This window comes from Antechinus flavipes, chromosome 1 (assembly GCF_016432865.1).
Source record: "Antechinus flavipes isolate AdamAnt ecotype Samford, QLD, Australia chromosome 1, AdamAnt_v2, whole genome shotgun sequence".
Lineage (NCBI taxonomy): Eukaryota > Metazoa > Chordata > Mammalia > Dasyuromorphia > Dasyuridae > Antechinus > Antechinus flavipes.
Window position 1 is genome coordinate 305,951,643 of NC_067398.1, and position 22,849 is coordinate 305,974,491.

Sequence of the window (22,849 nt, forward strand, 5' to 3'; positions counted from 1 at the left end):
ATCTGACAGTGAGGCAAGACAAAACTACTATCACAACTATAACCCACTATCCTCGCTATTATACTATAGATCTCTTCACCCAAAGAGTTAAAAACATGCTATACCAACAAGGACAAAAAAAGAACTCTAAAGCACATTTTAAGTATCACTTCTCATCTTGTTCTCAAAATAGTAAGTGGCAACTGATTTAATCACTTCTAAAGATTTGTTCTGACAACCACTATTTCCTTAAATTCAAAAGAACCCATACCAAAGTATGCTTGCATAAAAATACTGCAATAGATCACACAAGATTATTACAACCTCTACACCTCACCTTTATGTAATCATTTCTATCAGTTTATTGCATGGTGAAATGACCTCTCACCTTATGTCACTCTTTCCTTTGGCATGCTGTGCCTAAATCAACAAACTGATATTTGACAACTTTAGAGGAACAAACACCAAAAATGGGGAGTAAGGGAGTGGGGGGTGGGGAGGAAACGATCCAGAATGCTGAATTATTATGTTGTTCTATATATTATGTAACAACTTATGAAATGAATGATTTTTTAAGTGACATAAATGAAGGTAGGATACAAAGGACCAACTAATATTAGTGAGTCAATTATTACACAACTTATCCTTAGTTTACATAAAACACCTATTAGCACATTCATTTAACGGATAACACATGCATTCACACAAACACATATATACACACAAGCAGCACAGGCACATATAAATTGTAGAGCCAAATGAATCACTTAGTATGTTACCAGTACTCTCTGGGGAAATATTTCCCGGCACAGGTTACTAAAGGAGAAATGGAATAAAATAATATTTAGAATGAGGCACCCCAATCCCAGGGCACTTTTAAAATTATTGGATGTTTCTAAATAGGCTTTCCACACGGAATAATCCTAAATGCTACTTTCTTCAGGAGACAAAGTTGATATCAAATCACATATAATTTCAAAACAGAAATCTGCATATATGTATGTCATTTCTACATCTTTGGAGTAGGAATAATCTTAACTCCACCAATTCAAGTTTGAGTGTCAGCTCCTAAATGCCAAATAAAAGGCATACTTTAGGTGAGTTATCAGGAGCACATGAAATGACTAGAAATGATTTTAAACTCTCCAAATATCATAGGCAGGATTATAAAGCTAAAACAATTCTCATTTGCATGAAAACCTATTTCTAATCTTTGAATTTCAGAGGTACTGCCCCTTTCCTATAATGATGAATCACTAATTTAAAGAAAGGGGGGAGGGGGGAACCACCACCCCATACAATAGTCAGGATTCCAAACCCACCAAACCAACTCCAGTTCAGAGATCTAATAATACTCGGGAAGACAGATAGCAAGAAAACACAGTGAAATGCACGCAGACTGCAAAGGGGAAAGAAAAAAAAAAATCCTCGGCGAGACCATAAAAAAAAAAAGAGAGAGAGAGAGAGAGAGAGAGAAGGCGGGAGGGTGAAGGGAGGGAGGGAGGGAAAGAGGAAGGGGGGATTCCTACCGATGCTGGAGCCAAAGAATAAAAAAAAAAAAATCAAACAACTAAAAACACAAACAAACAAACAAAACCCATCATTAAACATGACTAGAATAAGGCATTGTTCCTTGATTTTTGAAGCAAATTTCTAGGCTGACATAGGTCTATAATTCAAATACTGTGATCCTCGGCGTGCAGTCTGCCAGTTTGGAAACACAAGCAAACTTAAAAACATTTTTTTTTCCTAATTAAAATCAGTCTGATTGAAATTGTAGTCAGCAGAGCGCCTCAACAAAGACTTAAAATTCCTGGCTTCAAAGGGGTCTTAGAATGAAATTGCCACTGGGCACATTTACATTAGAAGTGCAATTTATGCTTGCAAGTGAAGAAAGCACACCATTTTTATGGCTGGAACTCTGGTACTGTATCTATGAGTAAGACAATCAAAGTATTAAGCATATGTGCAAACAGCTTTGGGTGAAGATTTCTTGAAATAAAAGGGATTTCTGATGCAAGGAGATATTTTACGAAAAAGATTCCTCCCCTTCTATCCCCAACACACAGACCTCTTCTTTGTCCCGTTCCCCCCCTACTCCCCCAATGCAAAAGCGAACATCACAAACACCAAGCAGTTCGTTTATATACCCTCATTCTACGAGAGATGGGCTCTAAAAGCATAGAATCTTCCCCGGTCTGGGGCATAGGTATGATGTCCATGCAGGAACAAGGCAAGGTGCTGAGAAAAGAAACGCGACTTACCTGCTGTAAGTACATAAAAGTCAAGGCACAGGAGAGCTGGGGACACATGCCCACATTGGGGAGAGCTACGCAGGTTGCACCCGTGAGGGGATGCTGCATGGTGCTTCTCTGAAGTCTACGTAGAACAAGTGAAGAGGCTTGCATGCAAGCACGTTTCTCCTGTCTTGTCGGTACAGTTTGGGTGGATTTTTTTTTTTAATTTTGCTGATTATCTAAGTAAAAAACAGTATCTCTCTCTCCCCCTCCCCCCCTTTACTTTTTTTTTTTTTTTTAGTTTCTAGAGCCTTACGTTCATTTGTCTTAAGCTAAGGCCACTTGATAGATTTTTTTTAAAACTATATTTTGTTTTGCCTTTTTGGTTTCCTTTTTCCTTTTTTTTTTTTTTAACTGGAAATAATCCTCAACCTGACCCTCCCACCCACCCTACTTTAAGGGGGGAGGGGGGGGAAGGAAGACACAACAGCAGCCTGCAGCCTATTGATGAACAAATAGAACTTCCTCAATGACAGTGAGAGCCGGCTTGTCTCACACCACAGTAGCTGCTGACTAAGGAAGAGAGGGAGAGAAAGAGAGAAGGGGGAGGAAAGGGAGGGAGAGAGAGAAAAAAGAGAAAGGGAGAGAAAGAGGGGGAGAAAGGAAAAGAGAAGGGAAGAGAGAGGGAGGAAAGAGAGAGAGGAAGAGAGGAGAGAGGGAGAGAGGGAGAGAGAGAGAGAGAGAGAGAGAGAGGAGAGAGAGAGAGAGAGAGAGAGAGAGAGAGAGAGAGAGAGAGAGAGAGAGAGAGAGAGAAGAGAGAGAGAGAAGAGAGAGAGAGATTGACTCACTGAGGCTCAGTCGACTGGTGCTGATGCTGCTCGGCTTCTCATTTGTCAAATGGGTCCTAGGGCAGGGTCTTTACCACTCACCAAAATTCAAATAGTGCATTTTTAAAATCCCCAGGGAAGGTGGGGGAGCAAGCCAGAGTGCTGTATCACAGGCATTCAGGAGATTTGGGCAATTAATGCTATTGCCCAGCTGGGACTGGATGTCTGTTATGATTTTTTTTTCCCCTTTTGGAACCACACCTGACAAATAAAATGGAATTTCCCCTTCTAAGAACCAGAGTGCAGAGTAGAGCAGAGAGGACTAGAGCTCAGGCAGGCAGTAGGATCCCAGCACTGAACAGTAGCAGCGATAAACAACAAGACATTTTTAACAGCTTTAGCTTTACATCTCCATGTCATTCACTGTCTATGTATTCAGAACGCATGTAAAATCACTAAAATGTTATGAATTATAGCAATGATAAAAGCAAGAAATTTAAAATCGCTCTGAATCCTATTTTATCAAAAATTATAAATGTACATGCTAAGAAATAAAGTCTGTAATAAGAGATTACCCTCTCAGTTTACTTGGACAAATCATATCGGTCATTTCAGGGGGTTTGCTGTTGATTCCCCTCCTTTAATTGTAATACCTCATTATTTCAATTAGTATTCTGCTCTTGCAGACTTCCCCCCTTTATTTTATGGAGTAATAATTATTCATTAGTAGATTTAGTTACTCTTTATGCAATAAAATAGGATGTGACCTGCAAATCAAAAAACTAATACTCTAACTTGTCCTTGAGGTCCCTTAGAAAAGCTCATTCTTCTTGACAGTAGTAAAAAATATGACCAAAGACACTAGTATATTTTAATGGATTTTGACAAAATGATTGAATTATTATTTTTTTCTGAAAGAAAGGTTAAATCTCAGAGCAGAAGTTTAATGATGTTGTTGTTTCTAGAAAGGAACCTCCCCCAAAGCTTCATCAAAGCCTAATGCAGCAAAACAGGGCATCCAACTTTCAGAGACACATTCATATCAAAAAGTAACACTTAGGGCAAGGCATAATTAATTCCTAAGGAAGGAAAGGCTGGTGTCACTAATGTGATATCACAGACTTTCTTACAAAAATAACTGCTACTTAACAGAGCAGTCAGCTCAACAAAGCAGAACTCAATTTCAGGCAAATCAAAATCCTTTCTGAATCAAAGAAAATTAATCATTCCACAGCTCTGATTTTTTAAAAGCTATTTACAGCTTCCAAGTCATAATCATGGCATTTCCCCACCCCAATCTTATCATTTGCTCTTATTTTTCACCTTGCAAAGCTGCAGTTCGACAGAGATTTGGTTTGAACAGCCTGTCAATTGATTACAGAAACAATAATATGGATTAATTTAAAATAAGGCCTGGGGTATGGAGGGAAAGAGGGAAGGAAGATTAGCAGATTGGCATAATTATGGGAAATGGAGGTAATGTTCTAGGATTTGAATACCTAAATACACATATATAAAGTTATGACTACACACAATACTTTTTTTTTTTTTGCTTAAAGAAATTTTGCACTATGTTGAAACAACCCTGAGCTTTTGAACCAACTCTGTTTTAGAAAGCATTTTTAACTAAAAAAAGAAAACAGTAAGAAAAAATTATATTAAAATAATAAGAAAAACGGTCAAATTTGTGCCTCTTCTCAATCTTTTCCCCCTCCTATTGTTTTTCTTTGCCCCAACTAATCTCCTGTTCTGATAGGAGTAAGCAAGCTTCCTTACCACCCCCTCCAACTCTTAAGTCTACCATTTGTGGATGCCCTAAGACACAGACTTTTCCTTTTCATAAGAAATAATAAATAATACATGATACTTTAATAAGACCATGCCAGAATGTTCTAATGAAAAACAAATATATTATGTAAGGAACCAATAACCCATTTATTCTGCATCAACACAATGCTATTAGTCCAGCTTTTTCTCAAACACCTGGTAATCATTTTCAAAAAATAAGTTCTGGAAAGGACCACCTAAAATAGTTCTGACCATCCATTTCAGAGTCTTAGAGATAGATATATTCAAAATTCATGGAAATGAACAATAGAATCCAGGCCTACAAAATTATATCCAACATGATTCAGTGTCTTGACTCTAAAACGTATCTCTGCTGGAACAGATATGCTTGCCAAGCAGCTCTCTGTGGGCAATCAAGCATGCTTAAGTATGGGCACAAATAGGCATGCAGACACACACACACACACACAGACACAGACATACACATGCACCTGTACTATAGTGAACACCAAAAGCATGAGAACAAATAGGAAAGGCTTCATTCTCATTTGTGTATATCTGTAAATCAGGAAAAAAATGCATTAAACAGTCCCAAAGCAAAAGAGGCAGCATAGCTATCCTACTCTTTATTCGTTTACAGAACTTTTCTAGCTTAAGAAGATCTTTAATAACTGAAACCCATTTCAGGAGGAAGGGTGGGATTATAGACAGCCAGATCTTTCACTTCTAGTCAGACCTTTTAGTCCAGTGACAGGGAGGAGAGGGAATATTGTTATCCTCAGAAAGTTCCCTGGCTCCTAGTTTGGTTTATACATTCAAGCACCAAACTGCCTTCAGTTCAGTGACAATAGTTTTAGCTGCATTGCAATCTATACACAACAGGAAGCAGAAGCAAGACAGAAAATGGAACTGAAGAACAATTCCACAAATAAATAAAACTTAGGTAGAACTACATCATCCCAATCTTTAAACACCAGTAGGTATTTAAAGGGAAAAAAATAGTATTCTCTGTCAAAGCTCCATATTATTAAATAACATTGCTAAATAAGTTGAATTTTAAAAGAAACAGGATGTTTTCATTCATTACCAAATGCACATCTTGAAGCAAACAAGATCATCTAGTCAACTAACATGTTTTACGTACTTAATATGTGTCAGACATACAAGCATAGCAGAGGTGATTCCTGCTCTGAAGGAGCTCCATCTAACAGGGCAGGTATCATGCAAAAATTAACTATGTACAAACTGGATATAAACAGGATAAATTGGGGGTAGAGGAAAAGCACTGAGATTAAGGATGATTGGGTAAAAAAGTGGCTTTAATGTAGATTTGAAGGAAGCCAGGAATGCCTGGAGGTGGAAATAAGGAGAGAATATAAGTCATGGTCAAGACATAAAATGTATAGAAAAAAAGCAAAAGAAGGCCAGTGTCACTGACTCAAGAATATGTAGCAGTGACTCTAATTGGACTTGGATAGTGTTTGAGACCTCTTCCAGTTCTGAGACTCCCAATTTCTTGAATCACTGTTTCAATGTGACTGAGGTAATACTTTTTTTTTGCTAAAATGATAGAGCTTTCTGGGATATGCAATTTAGGAAGGTGGTGAAATAGCTATCCCTTATATTTAATTTAATCAGACACAGAATAAGCTAACAAAGAATTAAGAAGGTCTGTATTCAAGTCTCCTCTTGGACACATACTTTCGGTGCTCCCAGACAAATCTCTAACATTGCTGCAAAACTGGTGTCAGTTTTTATTGGTAGAAGAAGTTTCCCATTCAGTTGCCCAACCCAAAGAAATCACAGATGCATCCCAAAAAATATTTAAAAATAAGACAGACACCCACTGCCTTGTACACTTTTGCTATAGGTTCTGCCTAAAGGGAGGAGGCCAGATAATCTCTTGCGACTCTTTGCAGCTCCAGAACTCTATGAACTTTTATTCAAAAGTCTCACAGATTTCAGTTTGAGCATGGAGGGAAGTGCTTTCTCTCTCTGCAATCAGAGAGGGGCACCTGGTGGGGCCCTTTGCCAATATCTTACAAAAATCTCCATTTCCCTGATGCTGATCCTTTGGCAAGGCATCAGGGCATTCAGGGACTCCCACCTGTGTAACTAAATCAGTACTCTGAGATGTTCCGCAGAGCTAAGATGAACATGGCATTCCTCTCTCTTAATAAGTAGATGCCTCTCAGGCAGAACCTATTTCCACCATTCAGCTACAATTGCTTTACATCTAATGACAAATCTCAAGCCAGCCATTACATGGACATTTTTTTGTGGGAACAGTTACCCAACTCTTTCCTTTTCCCAAGCTTAAGAGTATACTATATACATTTAAAAAAATACAGGGTCATCTATATAAAAGCCATATTACAAATATATCTTCAATTTATGAAGAAGATCACAATACACAAATTTATTCATGTATCAGGAGTGATGAAGCCTGAATAAATTTTCCTCATACAGAACCCATTTTATAAGCAGTGGCTAGGTTCCCAGGCTAGACCTGCTTACAAAAAAACTTATTTAACTGTGTGGTTTAAAAAATCAGTTATCAGGAAAATGGTAGAAAATAATACAATTGAAAATCATAGTATTTTATTTTAAGTTGAAGGTTTTTTTTTTTTTTTATCATTCTAGCTACCTAACCTAGAAATCCAACCACCATTTGTTAGTTAGTTTTATAGGTAAATGCAGTCAATAGAATGTAATAAAAAAAAGCCATAAGTAAGTATTTATTAAATGCCTAATAGGGGTTAGGTACTCTTCTATGTTATAAAGATACAGACATAAATGAATCAAGCCTCTGCCTTGATTAAATGCAAGCATTTAATATTCTATTTTATTTTGTTTTATTTTGTGAGGAAATAGAGTTAGTGACTTGCCTGGAGTCTGAAAGTAGTAAGTGTCAGGGGTCTGAGGCCAAATTTGAATGAGGGTTCCAGGACCAGAGCTCTATCCACTATACCACTTTACTGCCCCCATCTAAATTCTATTAAGGCAGATTATCTCTATCTCTATCATCTCTATCCCTGTTTATATCTATATACACACATATACATCTATGTATGCATGTATATCTAAGGATATGCAAAATAAATAAAAAACATGAATAAATAAAAGATTGTTTGGTAAAAGAAGGCACTAGCAGCTAGATCAAGAAAGGCTTCATGCAGACATCGGTGCATGAATTGAGCTGTGAAGGAAATAGGATTGCAAGGCATGGAGGTGAGGAGGGAATACATTTCAAACATGAGAGACAGCCAGTGAAACAACATAAAAACAGGAAATAGAAAGTCATGTGTGAAGATCTGCAAGAAGGGCACTTTGGCAGAATGACAGAATGTGGGGAAGAGAGCAATCTATAAAGAAATTGAAAAGGAAAATTAAGGTTAGGGTGTAAAGAGCTTTAAATGCCAAACAAAGAAGTTCATATTTTTTATCCTAAAGGCAATAGAGAGGCATTCAAATTATTGAAAATGGGTAGCAGCATGGTCATAGCTGTACATTAAGAATCCATGTTGGAAGTGACACAGGCCTGAAGTAAGGTGATAGTCATACAAGTAGAAGGAAGAGAATGACTTCTTGAAATGCTTTGGAAGGAGAAATGATAGAATTTAACATGTGACTGGAGATGTGAGTTCAGTGACAGTGAAGAGTCCAGGATAATGCTGAGGTTGCAGAAGGATGGTGGTAGTCTACAGGGATAGGGAAATTTTAAAGAGATTTGAGTTTTGGGGAAAAGATAATGAGTTATTTTTTGGACATGTTGAGTTTAAGATGTCTGTGGGACACCCATCTTGAAAAGTCTAAAAGATAATTTAGAGATATAAAACTAGAATTCAGAAACTATGTTTTGTGAGTGTGTGTGTGTTTGCATTTGCGTAGTAAATATATATATATCTATCTGTCTCACATATTTAACGTTAATAAACCAGGCAGCTACAAGGAAGATACACAAAAATATAGAAACAAAGATAGGTTTACAAATAAATGATCAGGTAACCATATATACATACATATACACACTATATGTATATTTATGTATACACACACACACACACACACAGACACCTTCTATTTTTAGATTCACTGTGTGTTCTTTTGTTGTTATTTGCCCTTCATTCTGGAAGAGGATCATGATATCAGGGAAATGATACTATGGCATGCCATGATATGACATGGATTTAAGTGAGGGAAGTCACCTGCCTTACTTTCCCCTTCAGAGTCATTTGGGTCCAGTGGCCAGATATATGTCAGGACGACTAGAGATGGTCCTGGATGCAATGGGAGACCTTGGCTTTTTTAATCTTCACCAGGTCTCAGTTTGACTAAAGTTGCACCCATTCAGTGATTAAAGCTAGGTAACAATTGAAGCAAAGAATTTCCCCTTTCACCTAGTCCAAAAAAAAAAAAATCTAAATAAATAAATAGAAAAAAAGGAAGCAAAGACTACAGCGTGGCTTTAAACCAATGTCCTTATCATTATCTCCTGCTCTTTTATACTATCCCAGCAATTCCCAATGTACATATGCATGTCAGTAGCAAAAGAGAATTACTGTTATGGATGCCAGGCTTCTGATCAATAGACAGGAATATAAGGCAAAGAATGAGGTATGATTTTGAAAAATCAACATGTCAGGAAAAAGCATATAGGTGCCTTTGCCTAATGAACTTACTCTGACAGCTGACAATTTAAATTCCCAGTCACGTAAAAAGTCACCAATATCTCATCCACATGGATCAACCCACAAACTCTTTTTAATGTGGGTTGCAAAATGACTTTGGTCCTAACATATCTACCTGGAATTCTTCAGCCATACAAAGACAGAGCCCCTGTACCCTGATTTTATTTTGTAACTTTCTGGTATATTGTTCCCTATAGGTTTTAGGATAAGCTCTAGCTTCTCCCTTACCCATAAAATTGTCAGCAAATTTTTTTGAAGAAATAACCAGTCTTAGGTTATCAACCACATTCTCTCAAAATATGTAATTTTCTTAGTTTAGTTAGATGGCATAGTGAATAAATGCTGGACTGAATCTGGAAGAATTGTGTTCAAGTTTGACCACAGACACTTAATGACCTATGTGATTTAACCTCTGTTTGCCTCAATTTTCTCATCTGTAAAATGATGACACCAATGTCTACTTTTCAAGGTTGTTGTGAGGATCAACTGAGATGGTCATACGATGCTTTGTAAACCTTAAAGTATTATATAAATGCTGGCTCTCATACCTTAATCCCACTCCAAGAATTAAACAATTTCCTTTATCCTAGTAATGAGCCAAATATAGCCCCTCCCACACATATTAATTAATTTCCACACCAGACAAATCTTAAAGGAGTCTGTGTTTTATACCATTAAAGGACTGATTTGGACCTAAATAGGAGTTTTTCCCTCTCCTTTTCCTCTAAAAAACAAAAACCCCTCTCTGCTTCCAACTCGACATAATTTATTATGCTAGAAATATTTTAGTAGGTTTCTCCCTTCTGAAGCATCCTTTCATTTTAACTTACTGGAAAGAATACTGGATCTGATAATAAAAATACCTGGATTCAACTCTTTACTCTAGCATTGATATATGTATGATGTTGGGTAAATTCTGTTAACTTACCCGTGTCTCAATTTCTTCATCTACATCCTCCGAGTGTTAGGAGTTATCAAATGAGATAATGAATATGAAAGTACAGTGTACACTGTTGCCTGCTCTATTAGTTGTAACTATGTTATATTAATATTTAATTAAATGGAAAATATTTTTTCCAGAGTAATTTTTTTAACAACATTATCCCTTGCACTCATTTCTGTTCTGATTTTTACCCTCCCTCCCTCCACCCCCTCCCCCAGATGGCAAGCAGTCCTTTACATGTTGAATAGGTTACAGTATATCCTAGATACAATATATATGTGCAGAACCGAACAGTTTTCATGTTGCACAGGGAGAATTGGATTCAGAAGGTATAAATAACCCGGGAAGAAAAACAAACATGCAAGCCGTTTATATTCATTTCCCAGTGTTCTTTCTTTGGGTGTGGCTGCTTCTGTCCATCCTTGATCAATTGAAACTGGATTAGCTCTCTTTATCGAAGAGATCCACTTCCATCAGAATACATCCTCAAATAGTATCATGGTTAAGGTATATAATGATCTCCTGATTCTGCTCATTTCACTTAACACCAGTTCATGTAAGTCTCGCCAGTCCTCTCTGTATTCATCCTGCTGATCATTCCTTACAGAACAATAATATTAAATGGAAAATATTTTTTAAGGAATTCCACTGTGTAAGTCATTATGGAAATAGGGATACAAAGAAGGAAGATATCACTGTTCCTTCCTTCCATAAGCTTACACTAAGACTTAAAACCTACTTTGATTTTTTTCCTTTAAATTTTCATTGATGTGGCACCTTCTCCCACTGTTTCCCTTCCTCTACTCAAATACTTCAAGTAATAAAGCAATGGGAAATTTGATAGTTGTACATATCTTTCTTTTTAAGTGGTACACCTTCAGTTAGAATTTTTAAGGAACACTGTCTTTTATTTACTACTGTCAAATCTGGAATATTTCTTAGAAATCATCTTTTATTTGCTATTGATGAATCTCAAATATTTCTTAGAATCCATCAGATCTCTTCTTATCTCCCTATTCTATGGATAAGGAAATGGAGACCCAAGGATAAGTTTAAGTGTGTCTCCAATGTCAAAGGGCTAGTAACAAGCTATTCTTGTAGGAATTGAATCCTGGACCTCTGACACTTAAATCAGTGCTCTTTCCAGGCTGACACAATATTCCCCCTTTCATGCATCTACTCTGTGGTAGCAACTAGAACACAGTAGATATTAATTTGATTTTTTTTTTACTGAAACTATGCAGAAAAAAGCCTGAGATAAGAATCTCATCTGGTAACATATGAAAGTAAATACTCTTCTGCAAACTGATATTTAGGTTATCATATTAAGGAATGCAATTAGGAGGTTTCACGAAACAGTGAATTCCAAAGAATGATGTGATGGGAAAAAGATAGTTGGCACTCAGGGGGTGGGTTTCAGCTTTGAGAATACAGGACAGAATGTAAGAAGGTGTGAAAGTGAAGGTGGGAGGCAGAGATAAAAGCAGCAAAGTGGTGATTTCTTCTAATGAACCAGTGGGTGTTTCTGTCTACTTTGGAAGCCTCTCCTCCTCATCCACTTGCTTTATTTCTACTTTTTGGCCTGAATTCTTGCAATTTTGATGGTAAATGGGAAATAGGAGGACCTGGAACTTTATAAGTTCATATTATTTGCACTTTCATAATTTTCCATTTTTTCTCCATTTTTATGCTTCCTAAGCAACTATTTCTAAAGAGCAATTCTGTCCATATCATTCCTCTACTCAATTCCAGCAGTTACCAACAAATTACAAAAATCTTCTTTTGATATTTAAAGCCCTTCACAACCTAGGTCAATTCTACCTTTCCATCCTTTTTGTTCCTCATGCTATCCCTGCTGGATCTACACTTTTGCAAGTGGCTATTTCCTATATCTGGAATGTACTCACTTTCTTCTAACGTCTGAATCTCTAGATTTTTGTTTTGTTTTGTTTTTAAGAGTTGGCTCAAATAGTTCTAATTATCTCCATGAAGTCTTTCCTGACAATCTCTCCCCAGATGCTAGTGCCTGCCCGCAATTTAAAAGAAACATTATTTTCTATCTTTTTTGTTATATACCTTCATATATTCATGAATGTTAATGTCCCTTACAAGAGGGAAACAATCCTTACCTTCAAAGAAAATATTCTGTTTATTTTTGTTTTCATATTTCTAGTGCCCAGAACCATGCCTGTAAGGGTTTAATAAATGCTTGTTGATTGACTGATTGACTGATCAATCTGACAGACTCAAAGAAGTCAAACCTCTTTGTAGCTAAGAAAATTGGACTTGCCCAGCATCGTATAGTAATAGAATGAAGACTAGAAAACTATTTAGTTTTCTTTATATACCATGCTGCCTCCATTCACCAATTACTTATAAAATACTTATTTGTCTTTTTGTCTCTTCCTATTTGATGTCCTCCTTTCTTTTTATTTTCTTTCCCAAAGATCAAGTGCAGATTTAAAACACATAAATGCAATTGATAATTGGAACCAAGTAAAACGTTAATCTTTTATAACATTTGCCCTGGGCATATAGAAAGGAACCTTTCTTTAACTAAACTGGGCTGTAAAAATGTTAATAACTATAATGTGATGATATGATAACTAGCATTTATGTAGCATTTTTAGGGTTTGCAAAGTGCTTTATAAATTTTATCTTAGTTGATCTTCACAACAACCCTGGAAAGTAGTTATAATTATTATCTTCATTTTACAGATGAGGAACCTGAGGTAGTGGTTAAATAACTTACTCAGAGTCACATAATTAGAATTCAGGTCCAGTGCTCTATCTATTGTGCTGTCATATAGCATTTATTCATTGGTCTCATTTTCTACCGTGTTTTTCTTTATACTTACTCACCTTAATTTATCAACTCTTTCCCCCTAGCCCTTCCTATGACATAGTTCATTGACTCTCAAACTGTTGTCTGAGGTTACTTTGGGATCTCCATGACTCTCATAGAGGGTTCTATGAGGTGAAAACTATTTTCTTTAAAACATTAAGGTGTTATTTGCCTAGTAAATAATTCTCCCTTTTCTCATATTTGATGAAGCTTAATTTTCTCCCTAAACTTCCACTAAAACAACATTTCATAATGGATTAAATGCAGAAGCATATATGGAAACCAAATATCTATTTTTTAGTAAATAGTATTTTTTTCCAATTACATATAAAGCTAGTTTTCAACATTTATTTTTTACCAGATTTTTAGTTCCAGATTTTTTTCCCTTCCTCCTACCAAAAGACAACAAGACCAATAAAAGAAACCAAATGTCTTAATCCAGACATTTAAAAAATTGCCATAACTAAGTAAAATAATGTCAACTTTCTTGTATTTGTTTGGAAAATATAGTTATTGTTTTTAAAATACTATTGGTATGTCATCATGAATTTATTATTGTAAGTAAATATTTCACAATTTATTTTTAAAAATTTTTAATATTGTAAATATCAAGAGATATATCCTCTTCCCCCATAAAAATATTCTTTGAAGTTGATGATTTTTTAAAAAGGCAAATAGGTCTTGAGAGCAGAAAGTTTGAGAATCACTGCCTTAGTGGATCATTGAACTAAAATATAAAACTAATGTTTTACATTAAAACTAAAGTTATGGGATGTATCTTCTAAGGGCCAATTAATTTAGTTTAATTTATTTACATGGTCCAGACTTTAATATTAACAATGACCTCAGTAATATTGACCATAATAGTGAGAGGGTGAAGAAATAAATACCAATCTCCTCTCTATAACTCTTCCTTTCTTGTCAAAATCATGCTTCAGTTACTTATTACTGCTATGTCTCTGAGCAAGATCTAACTTTTATAAGCCTCAGTTTCCTATTCTTCAAAACTGGTATAATAGCATCTACCATATAAAGCTGTTCTTAGGATAATTCAACTGTAATGACATATGTAAAGATTTCTGTAATTTTTCTTAACTAGGTTTGCCTATCTCATCTACACAGGAAGTCCACTAGCCTCTCAAGAACTTGCTTCTATTACTAATGAGTTTTGTTCTGTCCCAGTTTTGACTTGATCCAATTCACTCCTCCTCATATCTAGCTCACTCCTTAGGACTCCACATTAGTGAAGATCAGTGAGAACACACAACCAGCTTAGCTCACTATATCTCCAAACTCCCAAACTCAAGAAATCCACTAGTTTCAGTCAAGCCCAATTATAAGGATTACACACATGTGTGTCATTATATTTGGCTGTTTTGAAATGTTATAATACATGTGAGCTAAAATTTTTATTGCTTTTACTTAATCTTTATCTTTTCTGATAAGATTCAGATAAAAGCAAGCTTAGGGCAGGTTGCTCTCCTGCTATGATGTTTCTATATTTAATTTTCTGAGATCTGTCTTGCAAGTGTGTAAAATGGCTGCTTTTTGAAAGTGAATAATATTATTGAGTTGTAAGCTCATTATATTTAGACTACTCAAAGCATCATATTAAGGACAATTCTAGTAGCAGACAGGATGATGGGGATAGCATTTACACTATCCTTTATGGTTTTAATTTATTCACCTGGTCTCTATATTTTGAATGATTTTTATTCTATTAATTCTGTTAATTATGAGTACATTATGATGGCCACATCTACTAAAATTATTATTTTTCATTTTTTTGTGGGACGATCAATACTACATCTGGTAGGGACTGTGTAGGATTTTGGGGTTTGTTTTTTTCTTTTTAATCTGCATTGATGCTTCAAGGTACATTAGATTTATCTGTCAAATTCTCAAGAGTATTCATGAATATGTGCTTACAATGAAGAGATTTGGTATCTGTTACTTTTTTAAAGATAGCAAGCTTCTGGAGTTTAATTCAAAATATCTGATGTGTCTTTCTAGGTGTCTGGGAGATGCTCCATTTTGCAACCTGCAGTGATATCTTGCATAGTTTCTACTGTTTCATTACATAGTCTGCCTCAATCAATACATCCTGGCTCCTTAAAGATAACCTTCTATAATTTATGGTGGCAATGACTTGATCCCAAAAAACTATCCTAAATGTCTCCATGTCTATAAACAAATCTGCAAGACTCAGCCATGGGTACGAGCTTTTTTTATTGACATACTATAACTGACTAACATTATTATTATCATTAGAAAACTTATTCGTTCTTCTGAAGGCAAGTCGTCAGCAGCAGCACTTGTTATGGAGAGCACATCATTATCCCCCTTGGTGTTGGGCCCCTTTTAGCTTCTTCCATTGTTCTAGATAAGAAAGTAAGCAACTGGTATTCCAGCCACCATGCCCTTCCTCCTTTCTCTTACTTCCTAGCTGTTTCACTTATGTCTCAAAGGAGGGTCTGTAATGGAGAGAGCAGTCGCTGACACTGACATTTGTTCGAGGTGTTCTTTTAGGTTGTCTCTTAGAGCTTTAATATTTTATGACTTCTTTAGTGAAAACACCAATCTCTGGGGCACTGACACTTCTTCATATATCTCTCAGTTCTTCCACAGACCTTCTGTCTCCCACTCTTTTGGTCTGATATTTTCTGTTTTATAGAAATTGTCCCATAAAGAGTACAGCACTACATTTCCTGTCCCATTTGGCTGAGGACTACAGCACATCATTAACAAAACATCTCCTACCTTATAGTACTACCCAGTACCTTATCTGACCCTTTAAGCAAGCTCAGTCTCTACTTTTAAGTGCTTAAAATTCCATCCTTTAAAAGAAGAGTTTCTCTTCAATCCAGTCAATCCTGCACTCAGCTATAATTTTCCTAAAGTTCAAGTCTATGTCAGTCCTTATACAATAAATTTCAGTGGTTCCCTATTTCCTCCAGGATCAAATTAAAAATACTACATTTGACTTTTAAAGACTTTCATATCCTGACCCCTTTTGACTTTTCCAGTTTTCACATACCTTATTTCCTTCTCTATACTTTATGATGCAGTGATTCAAGAGTCTTTGCTGTTCCTCAGACAAAACATTCCATCCTTCAGCTTAGTAAATTTTCCCTTGCTATTCCTCATGCTTGGAAAGCTCTTCCACCTCTGATTTCCTTCAAATCTCAACGAAAATACTTCCTTCTGCACAATACCCTTCTAAATCCCCTTTAATGTTAATACCTTTCCTCTTATATAGCTTCAATTTGTTATATATCTCTATCTATCTCTATCTATCTATACCCATATGTGTTTATGTGTGAGCCTTGCTCATATATAGTTGTTTCCCATTTGTGCCCCTCTCCATTAGATTGTAAAACTTCTTGAGGATAGAGGAACTTTCTACCTTTTTTTTGCATTCTCAAATTCTGATTATATATAGATATATATAAATAAAAATATATAAAATCAGAATTGATATATATATGTATGTATGTATATCAGGTTGCTTCATCTCTTTTTGCCTAAGTTTTTCTATCTGTTAATAATGTATAATAACTGTAGCAACACCTAATAAAGTGGTTTTGAGGCTCACATAAGAGGATATAGATATAGATGTATGCATGGATATAATATGTAAACATATATACATATATCTATATCTACATATCTAGTTATATATAAAGATTTTCATATATATGCATGCATATTTCTATACATTTCTACAAATATTCATATTGGTTCTACCCACACATTAATATGCATTTTTGTGTTTAAATGTGCATTTAATATATTATAGTAGAACCAGATTTCCCACTTCCTTACATACACAAAGCACTCTGAAAATATTAAAACACTTATATACATTTCAATGATTGTTATTCTATTCTTATTGTCCAAGGCCTGGGTTCTGCCACTGGCTAATAAAGCGAGACAGCTACAAATCATGCCTAGGATTCTCTCCACCAACATTTGATTTTCAGCTTTTCATCATCCTAGCAATCCAAGGATATTTTTACGAGGATTCTATAAACAGGGGATCAACATACTTATGGTTCTTAAACAGTTCCACTTGTGCAGAAGACTAATTATAATCACAAATAGGTTCTTCCTTATTTCTCAAGTTCTAAGATAACAGCTCATAATTTCAGTAGTATTTTCTTGTCATGAAAACACCTAACCCTAACCCTATTTTAAGGTTTTTATTGAGACTGTTTTCTTTACTAGCTCTTTGTATAAAGATCAAGACATTTTGAAGGCCTGCACTTACCTCAGGCAAATAAGAATTACTAATTTTCTCTTTCTATTAAGTGCCATGTTACTTCCATTGGCTTCTCCAATATTTCATACTCTAAGTCCACAGAGATACCATGACAAGGTTAACCTTTTCAGGACCACTTAAGTACAAATTTCAAGAGAATTCTGTAACATTCATAGTCTTTGCATTTAACAATAGCATAGGAATGAAGAAAAAATTCATTCTCTGTACTAAAGAAAGGATATTTTAAAAAGAAAGGAAAAAAAGTCAAACCTCGGGTAATAATGAAGGATTTCAGGTTTCTGTATGATTTAACAGATTCATGTTTAAGAAAAAGGTACCAAAGTATCTGAAGTCTGGAAAGATATAAGGAGTCCTCTTTAAGGATACAAGTAAATTGATTTGAAGTTGTAGCCTTAACCAAGTGAGAAGAGTACTATGGTGGGATGAGAAGTCATTTTAAGAAGCTAAGTCCAATCTCTTTTCACTTTTGGAGGAATACAACTAAGCAACTTGGCTTGTGGATTTGCTTCAAAATGATACAATTATGGAAATGGGAATGATGAGACAGCAGCTTTGGGGGGCATACCAGGAAGAAAAAAGCAAACTCTTAACCAATCCCTTACTTAAGAAAAATACATGAAGACTTCCCACATACGCAATCTCTTTGAATAGAGATGGGCATAGGGTTAAAGAAATCATCTCCAAGTCACACTAATCATGGGAATTGGCATTCTAAGGATGAGTTAAGTTCTTTGCAGTCTCTCTGAAAGCATATTCTATATTTCTGCAAAAACTACCTTAAGTCAAAATATGAAAGATGGATCTAGAGTTACACAGCAAACCTCACTAGACCCGCTGCAGCAGAAACAAGAGCACTTAGTCCAGAGTTTTGTTTTGTTTTGTTTTGTTTTCCTGAAAGGATCAAGATGCAGCTTAAGGCAGTATCCCTGCTGTCTAGTTACTTTAGTGTCTAGAGATGGGACCCATTTATGCTCAGCCAATAACTTCATATCTTTTGCTTTCTGTGTTATTATTGGCATAGGAGTTCAGTGTGGGTGAGTGGTATCAAGAAAATATTCTCTATGAATTTTCTATAATTAAGGGTATAAGTTTACACTTACAGAATGATTTATGGTATACAAATCTTCATTCCAAAACCCAGTATGAGAGATCGTACAAGTCTCATTTTACAGAAAGGAAATAGAGTGATTAAGTGATTTATCAGGATCATATAGTTAATAAACAGTGGAACCATGATGAGAAAGACCCATGTAGAATCAAGAGTTGGCTTTTAAAGTGTACACATAGTCAAAATATTTAATACTTTTGATTTTGTTTCACAAACTTTAAAATGAGATAATGATATACACCTGTCTTAATTACCTTACAGATTGCTTTCTGATGAAGAATCACAAAATATCAAAGGTGGAAAAAAATCTAGTCTGACCTGTGCCTAAAAAAGAATCCTCTCAATAATATTGTCATGCTCTCTAGTATAAAAAAATTTGAGAAGTTATACTTCCTTGTTCAGTGATCTTGCTGATATGGGCACTCCAAAGATATTCATCCTTCCATGGATATTGTAGTTAAATCCTTTCATAAATTTACCACAGAAGTTACATTTGTCTTGCTGGAGACTTCTTCACATTCTTTCCATATTGCATATACACTAATGGAGCATAATGGCTGTCCATAAGTTGTCCCTTGTCTTTACTACCTCACCTTTTACTTCATTACCCATTTTGCACATTTCCAGGATCATAAATCCATCTAAAAAGTGATGAAATCCATCCTCTCTTATGCATCATTGCAATAGACTTCTATTTTATTTCCTGCTGTAGATCGCTCTCCCTATTCCAATTCAAGTTCTCCAAAAGATGGAAGGGATTTTTCTTAAAAAACACATCTGATCATGTCACTCCCATAATCAATAAGTTTCACTGGTTCCCTATTGTCTCTAGAATAAAATGTTAAATCTTTGGTTGGCTTTTCAAACTTTTCACAACCTGACCTCAACCTATATTTCCATTCTTTCCCTTTCCATTATACATTTTTCCACTTTTCAAATGTTGTGGTTCAAACAAACTGATCTTTTCTCTGTTCCTTATACATAGTACTCTTATCTTCCATCTTTATGTTTTTGCACTAAACATTCCTTCCCCAATTTCTGGAATAAACTCTATTCTCAATTGTACATCAAAGAAGCCCCTTTCTTCTACAACTCAAGTACCAACTTCTCCATGAAGTTTTTTCTGATCCTGTCTAATACCAGTTTCCCTTTCTTTCATTTAACAAAATAATTTTTTGTATTTATTCTGTACACATATATTTCTATATATTCTACACATATGTGTGTCTAACAGAGCACCCAGCATATAGGAGGTGTTTAATAAATGTTTATTGACTCACTGACTGACATACAGAACCCCTTGACAAAATGTAAATTCACTGAGGGAAGAAATTATTTAACTTTTTTTCCTTTAATCTGTCTTCAGCAGTTTGCATAGTGCCTGGCACAAAGTAAATGCCTAATAAATACTTCTTGACTGATTAATTGATTTTTTTAAAAACACCTAACTTTTCATGTGATTTATCCCAATGACTGATAGGGTCAAAAAATGGGAACTTTTTATCTATCTGCAGATGGCAGTAATTCCCAAATATTTGCTGATTAGGACCTAGAGCAGAAGAATCATTGAATAATGCAATTCAAAACAAAAACATCATAATTCATGGGTAGCCAGCTAGGAAAAAAGAAAAGAAAGCCTTCCATTGAACTGGATAGATATTGTTTACAGCAAGTCACTGAGGGCAGTCACACTCATTTACTCATGTCATTAGTAGCTCAAGCTAACAAAGTCCCTAACAATACCTAGAAACACTGCTCATCTTGCCTGTCAGGAACCTGATTTCTCATAGGCCACTGAACAACTGCTATCTTTCTGGTTCCCTGCTGTGAAGCAGAGTGTGGCCTGGTTCCAAAAGAAGGAGTTCAAGTCTGTACCACTATCCTGAGCTTACCTTTTCTCTATGGATATTTCCTCTTTCAGAAAGAATTCTTAGTAGCACCTACCCATCCCCTCACCCCCATTCCCCAAGGGAGAACTACTTTTGATCTGAGTAGGGTGTGTTGTTTCATAACAATAGGTTTGTCAGCTCTTCACTCTTCTGGCAAATCTGGACACAGGCTTTCTTTTTTTTTTTTTTTTTTTTTTTTTTTAAGCATTGTTCTTTTTTTTTTTTTAAATAAAGCCTTTTATTTTCAAAACATATGCATAGATAATTGTCGACATTCATCCTTGCAAAATCTTGTGTTACAATTTTTTTCTCCCTCTCTTCCCCCCATCTCCTTCCTTAGATGGCAAGTAATCCAATATATGTTAAACATGTGCAATTCTTCTATACATAATTCCACAATTATCATGCTACACAAGAAAAATCAGACCAAAAAGGAAAAAAAAATGAGAAAGAAAACAAAAAGCGAGCAAATGAGTGAAAATACTATATTGTGATTCACGCTCAGTCCCCACAGTCCTATCCCTGGGTGCAGATGGCTCTCTCTATCACAAGACCATTGGAACTGGCCTAAATCAACTCGCTATTGAAAAAAAAGCCACATCCATCAGAATTGATCATTGTATCATCTTGTTGTTGCTGTGTACAACGTTCTATTGGTTCTATTCATTTCATTTAACAATCACTTCATGTCTCTTCAGGACTCTCTGAAATCATCCTATTGATCATTTCTTATAGAACGACAATATTCCATAACATTTATATACCATAACTAGGACTCAGGCTTTCTTGTTCCACTGCTAAACAAACCAGGAGAATTTTCCATTTATACAGTACAATTAATCAATCAACAATCATTTATTAAGTGCACTGTGCTAGGTACTGTAGATATAAATAAGAGTAGGAAGAATTAAACAATCCATACTCACATGGAGTTGACATTCTAATGGGAGAAAATAAGATATATATGTATGTGTCTATATGTATATACATATATATGCACAAACATACTTATATACATACATATATGCATAAATGGAGAAAGAGGGAGGGCAGAAGGGGGAGATAGAGACAGAGATAGAGAGGCAGAGACAGAGAAAAACAGGGCAAGAGGGAGGGAGGGAGAGATTTGTAGAACCTAGTACAAGATAATTTAGCCAATTCTAGTAGAATTTTTATCTACCTTTTTGGTAAGAATGTAATGTTGACATAATTTTACTTTTTCATGTTTCATTTTTCATTAGGTCATCTTTTGGGAGGTTATGTTTGTGTTTTAGTCTACTTCATAGAACCTTCCCTTCCAAAGCTATCTTATATTTAATCTCCCTCTCCTTCTTCCTGTCCTTTCTCTCTCTCTCTCTCTCTGTCTGTCTGTCTGTCTCGTTTCTGTCTGTCTGTTTGTCTCTTTCTGTCTGTCTGTTTGTCTCTTTCTGTCTCTCTTCTCCCCTCCTTCCCCCACCCTATCTTCTTTCTACCTCATATACAAGGAATCAGCAATCCTAAACAGAAAGCCCAGACCTGGGTGTGAATATTCCCATAGGGATCACAAGCTCAGTCTTTGGTCTTCCACTTTTTTCGTATCTCTAAATGATAGTCTCCAAAAATCTGTCATGTTCATGACAGGAGTAAACAAAAAAAAAATGTTCTCATCCATTCATCATTATTATTTAAATGTTTTTAATGGATTTCCAAGAGAGATAACATCATTTTCTTAGTACAAAAAAAAATAAGAACACAAACAATCAGACCTTAACTATCTTCACTATCCAACCTGGGCCAAATCTGTTTTTATAAAATAAATTTAGTCAGGGAATAAGATAAACTTCACCCTACTGCATAATTCATTTGGTCACTTTAATCTTGAGAATATTAATGCATATTTCAGGATTTTATTATTTTTTCCCCTTCCCACCTTTTTTTTTTCCTTTATTAAATCTTTTTAGTTTTCAAAAAACACGCATGGACAATTCTTCAGTATTAGCCCTTGCAAAACCTTGTGTTCCAATTCCCTCCCCACTTTCCCCATGCCCTCCCCAAGATGGCAACATGGTAGAAATATATGTTATGGATTTTATTATTTTTAAATGCTTGGGAAATCCCTTCAAATCTGACAAGTTAGAAATTTATCATAAACTTTTACTTATATATAATTTAAAATAAATTCTGAACCTTCAGTAAGAGAGAATAGGTACTAAGTAGTGCAGGACTTCCTAATTAGGGTTTTATATACACCCAAAGGATCTATGGAAAGATTACAGAAGTC

General features: G+C 35.4%; 1 protein-coding gene across 33 annotated transcripts in view; it reads right to left on the reverse strand.

Moving 5' to 3' along the window:
• The window catches only part of RBFOX1 (RNA binding fox-1 homolog 1), a 1,699,751-nt gene that overhangs the window by 401,164 nt on the left and 1,275,738 nt on the right, over positions 1-22,849 (reverse strand). The window contains exon 1 of one of the 33 annotated variants that reach the window (XM_051964020.1): positions 3,065-3,944. The exons of 29 other annotated variants lie outside the window; for them this stretch is intronic. Coding sequence is in view for 1 of the 4 variants with exons in the window: in XM_051963758.1 (XP_051819718.1) it covers positions 2,244-2,387 (144 nt within the window). In the remaining 3 variants the exon portion in view is untranslated. Of the gene's footprint in view, positions 1-758; positions 783-2,243; positions 2,914-3,064; positions 3,945-22,849 lie in introns of those variants that run through there. 3 more of the 33 variants (XM_051964005.1, XM_051963758.1, XM_051964036.1) reach the window with 3 other exon arrangements.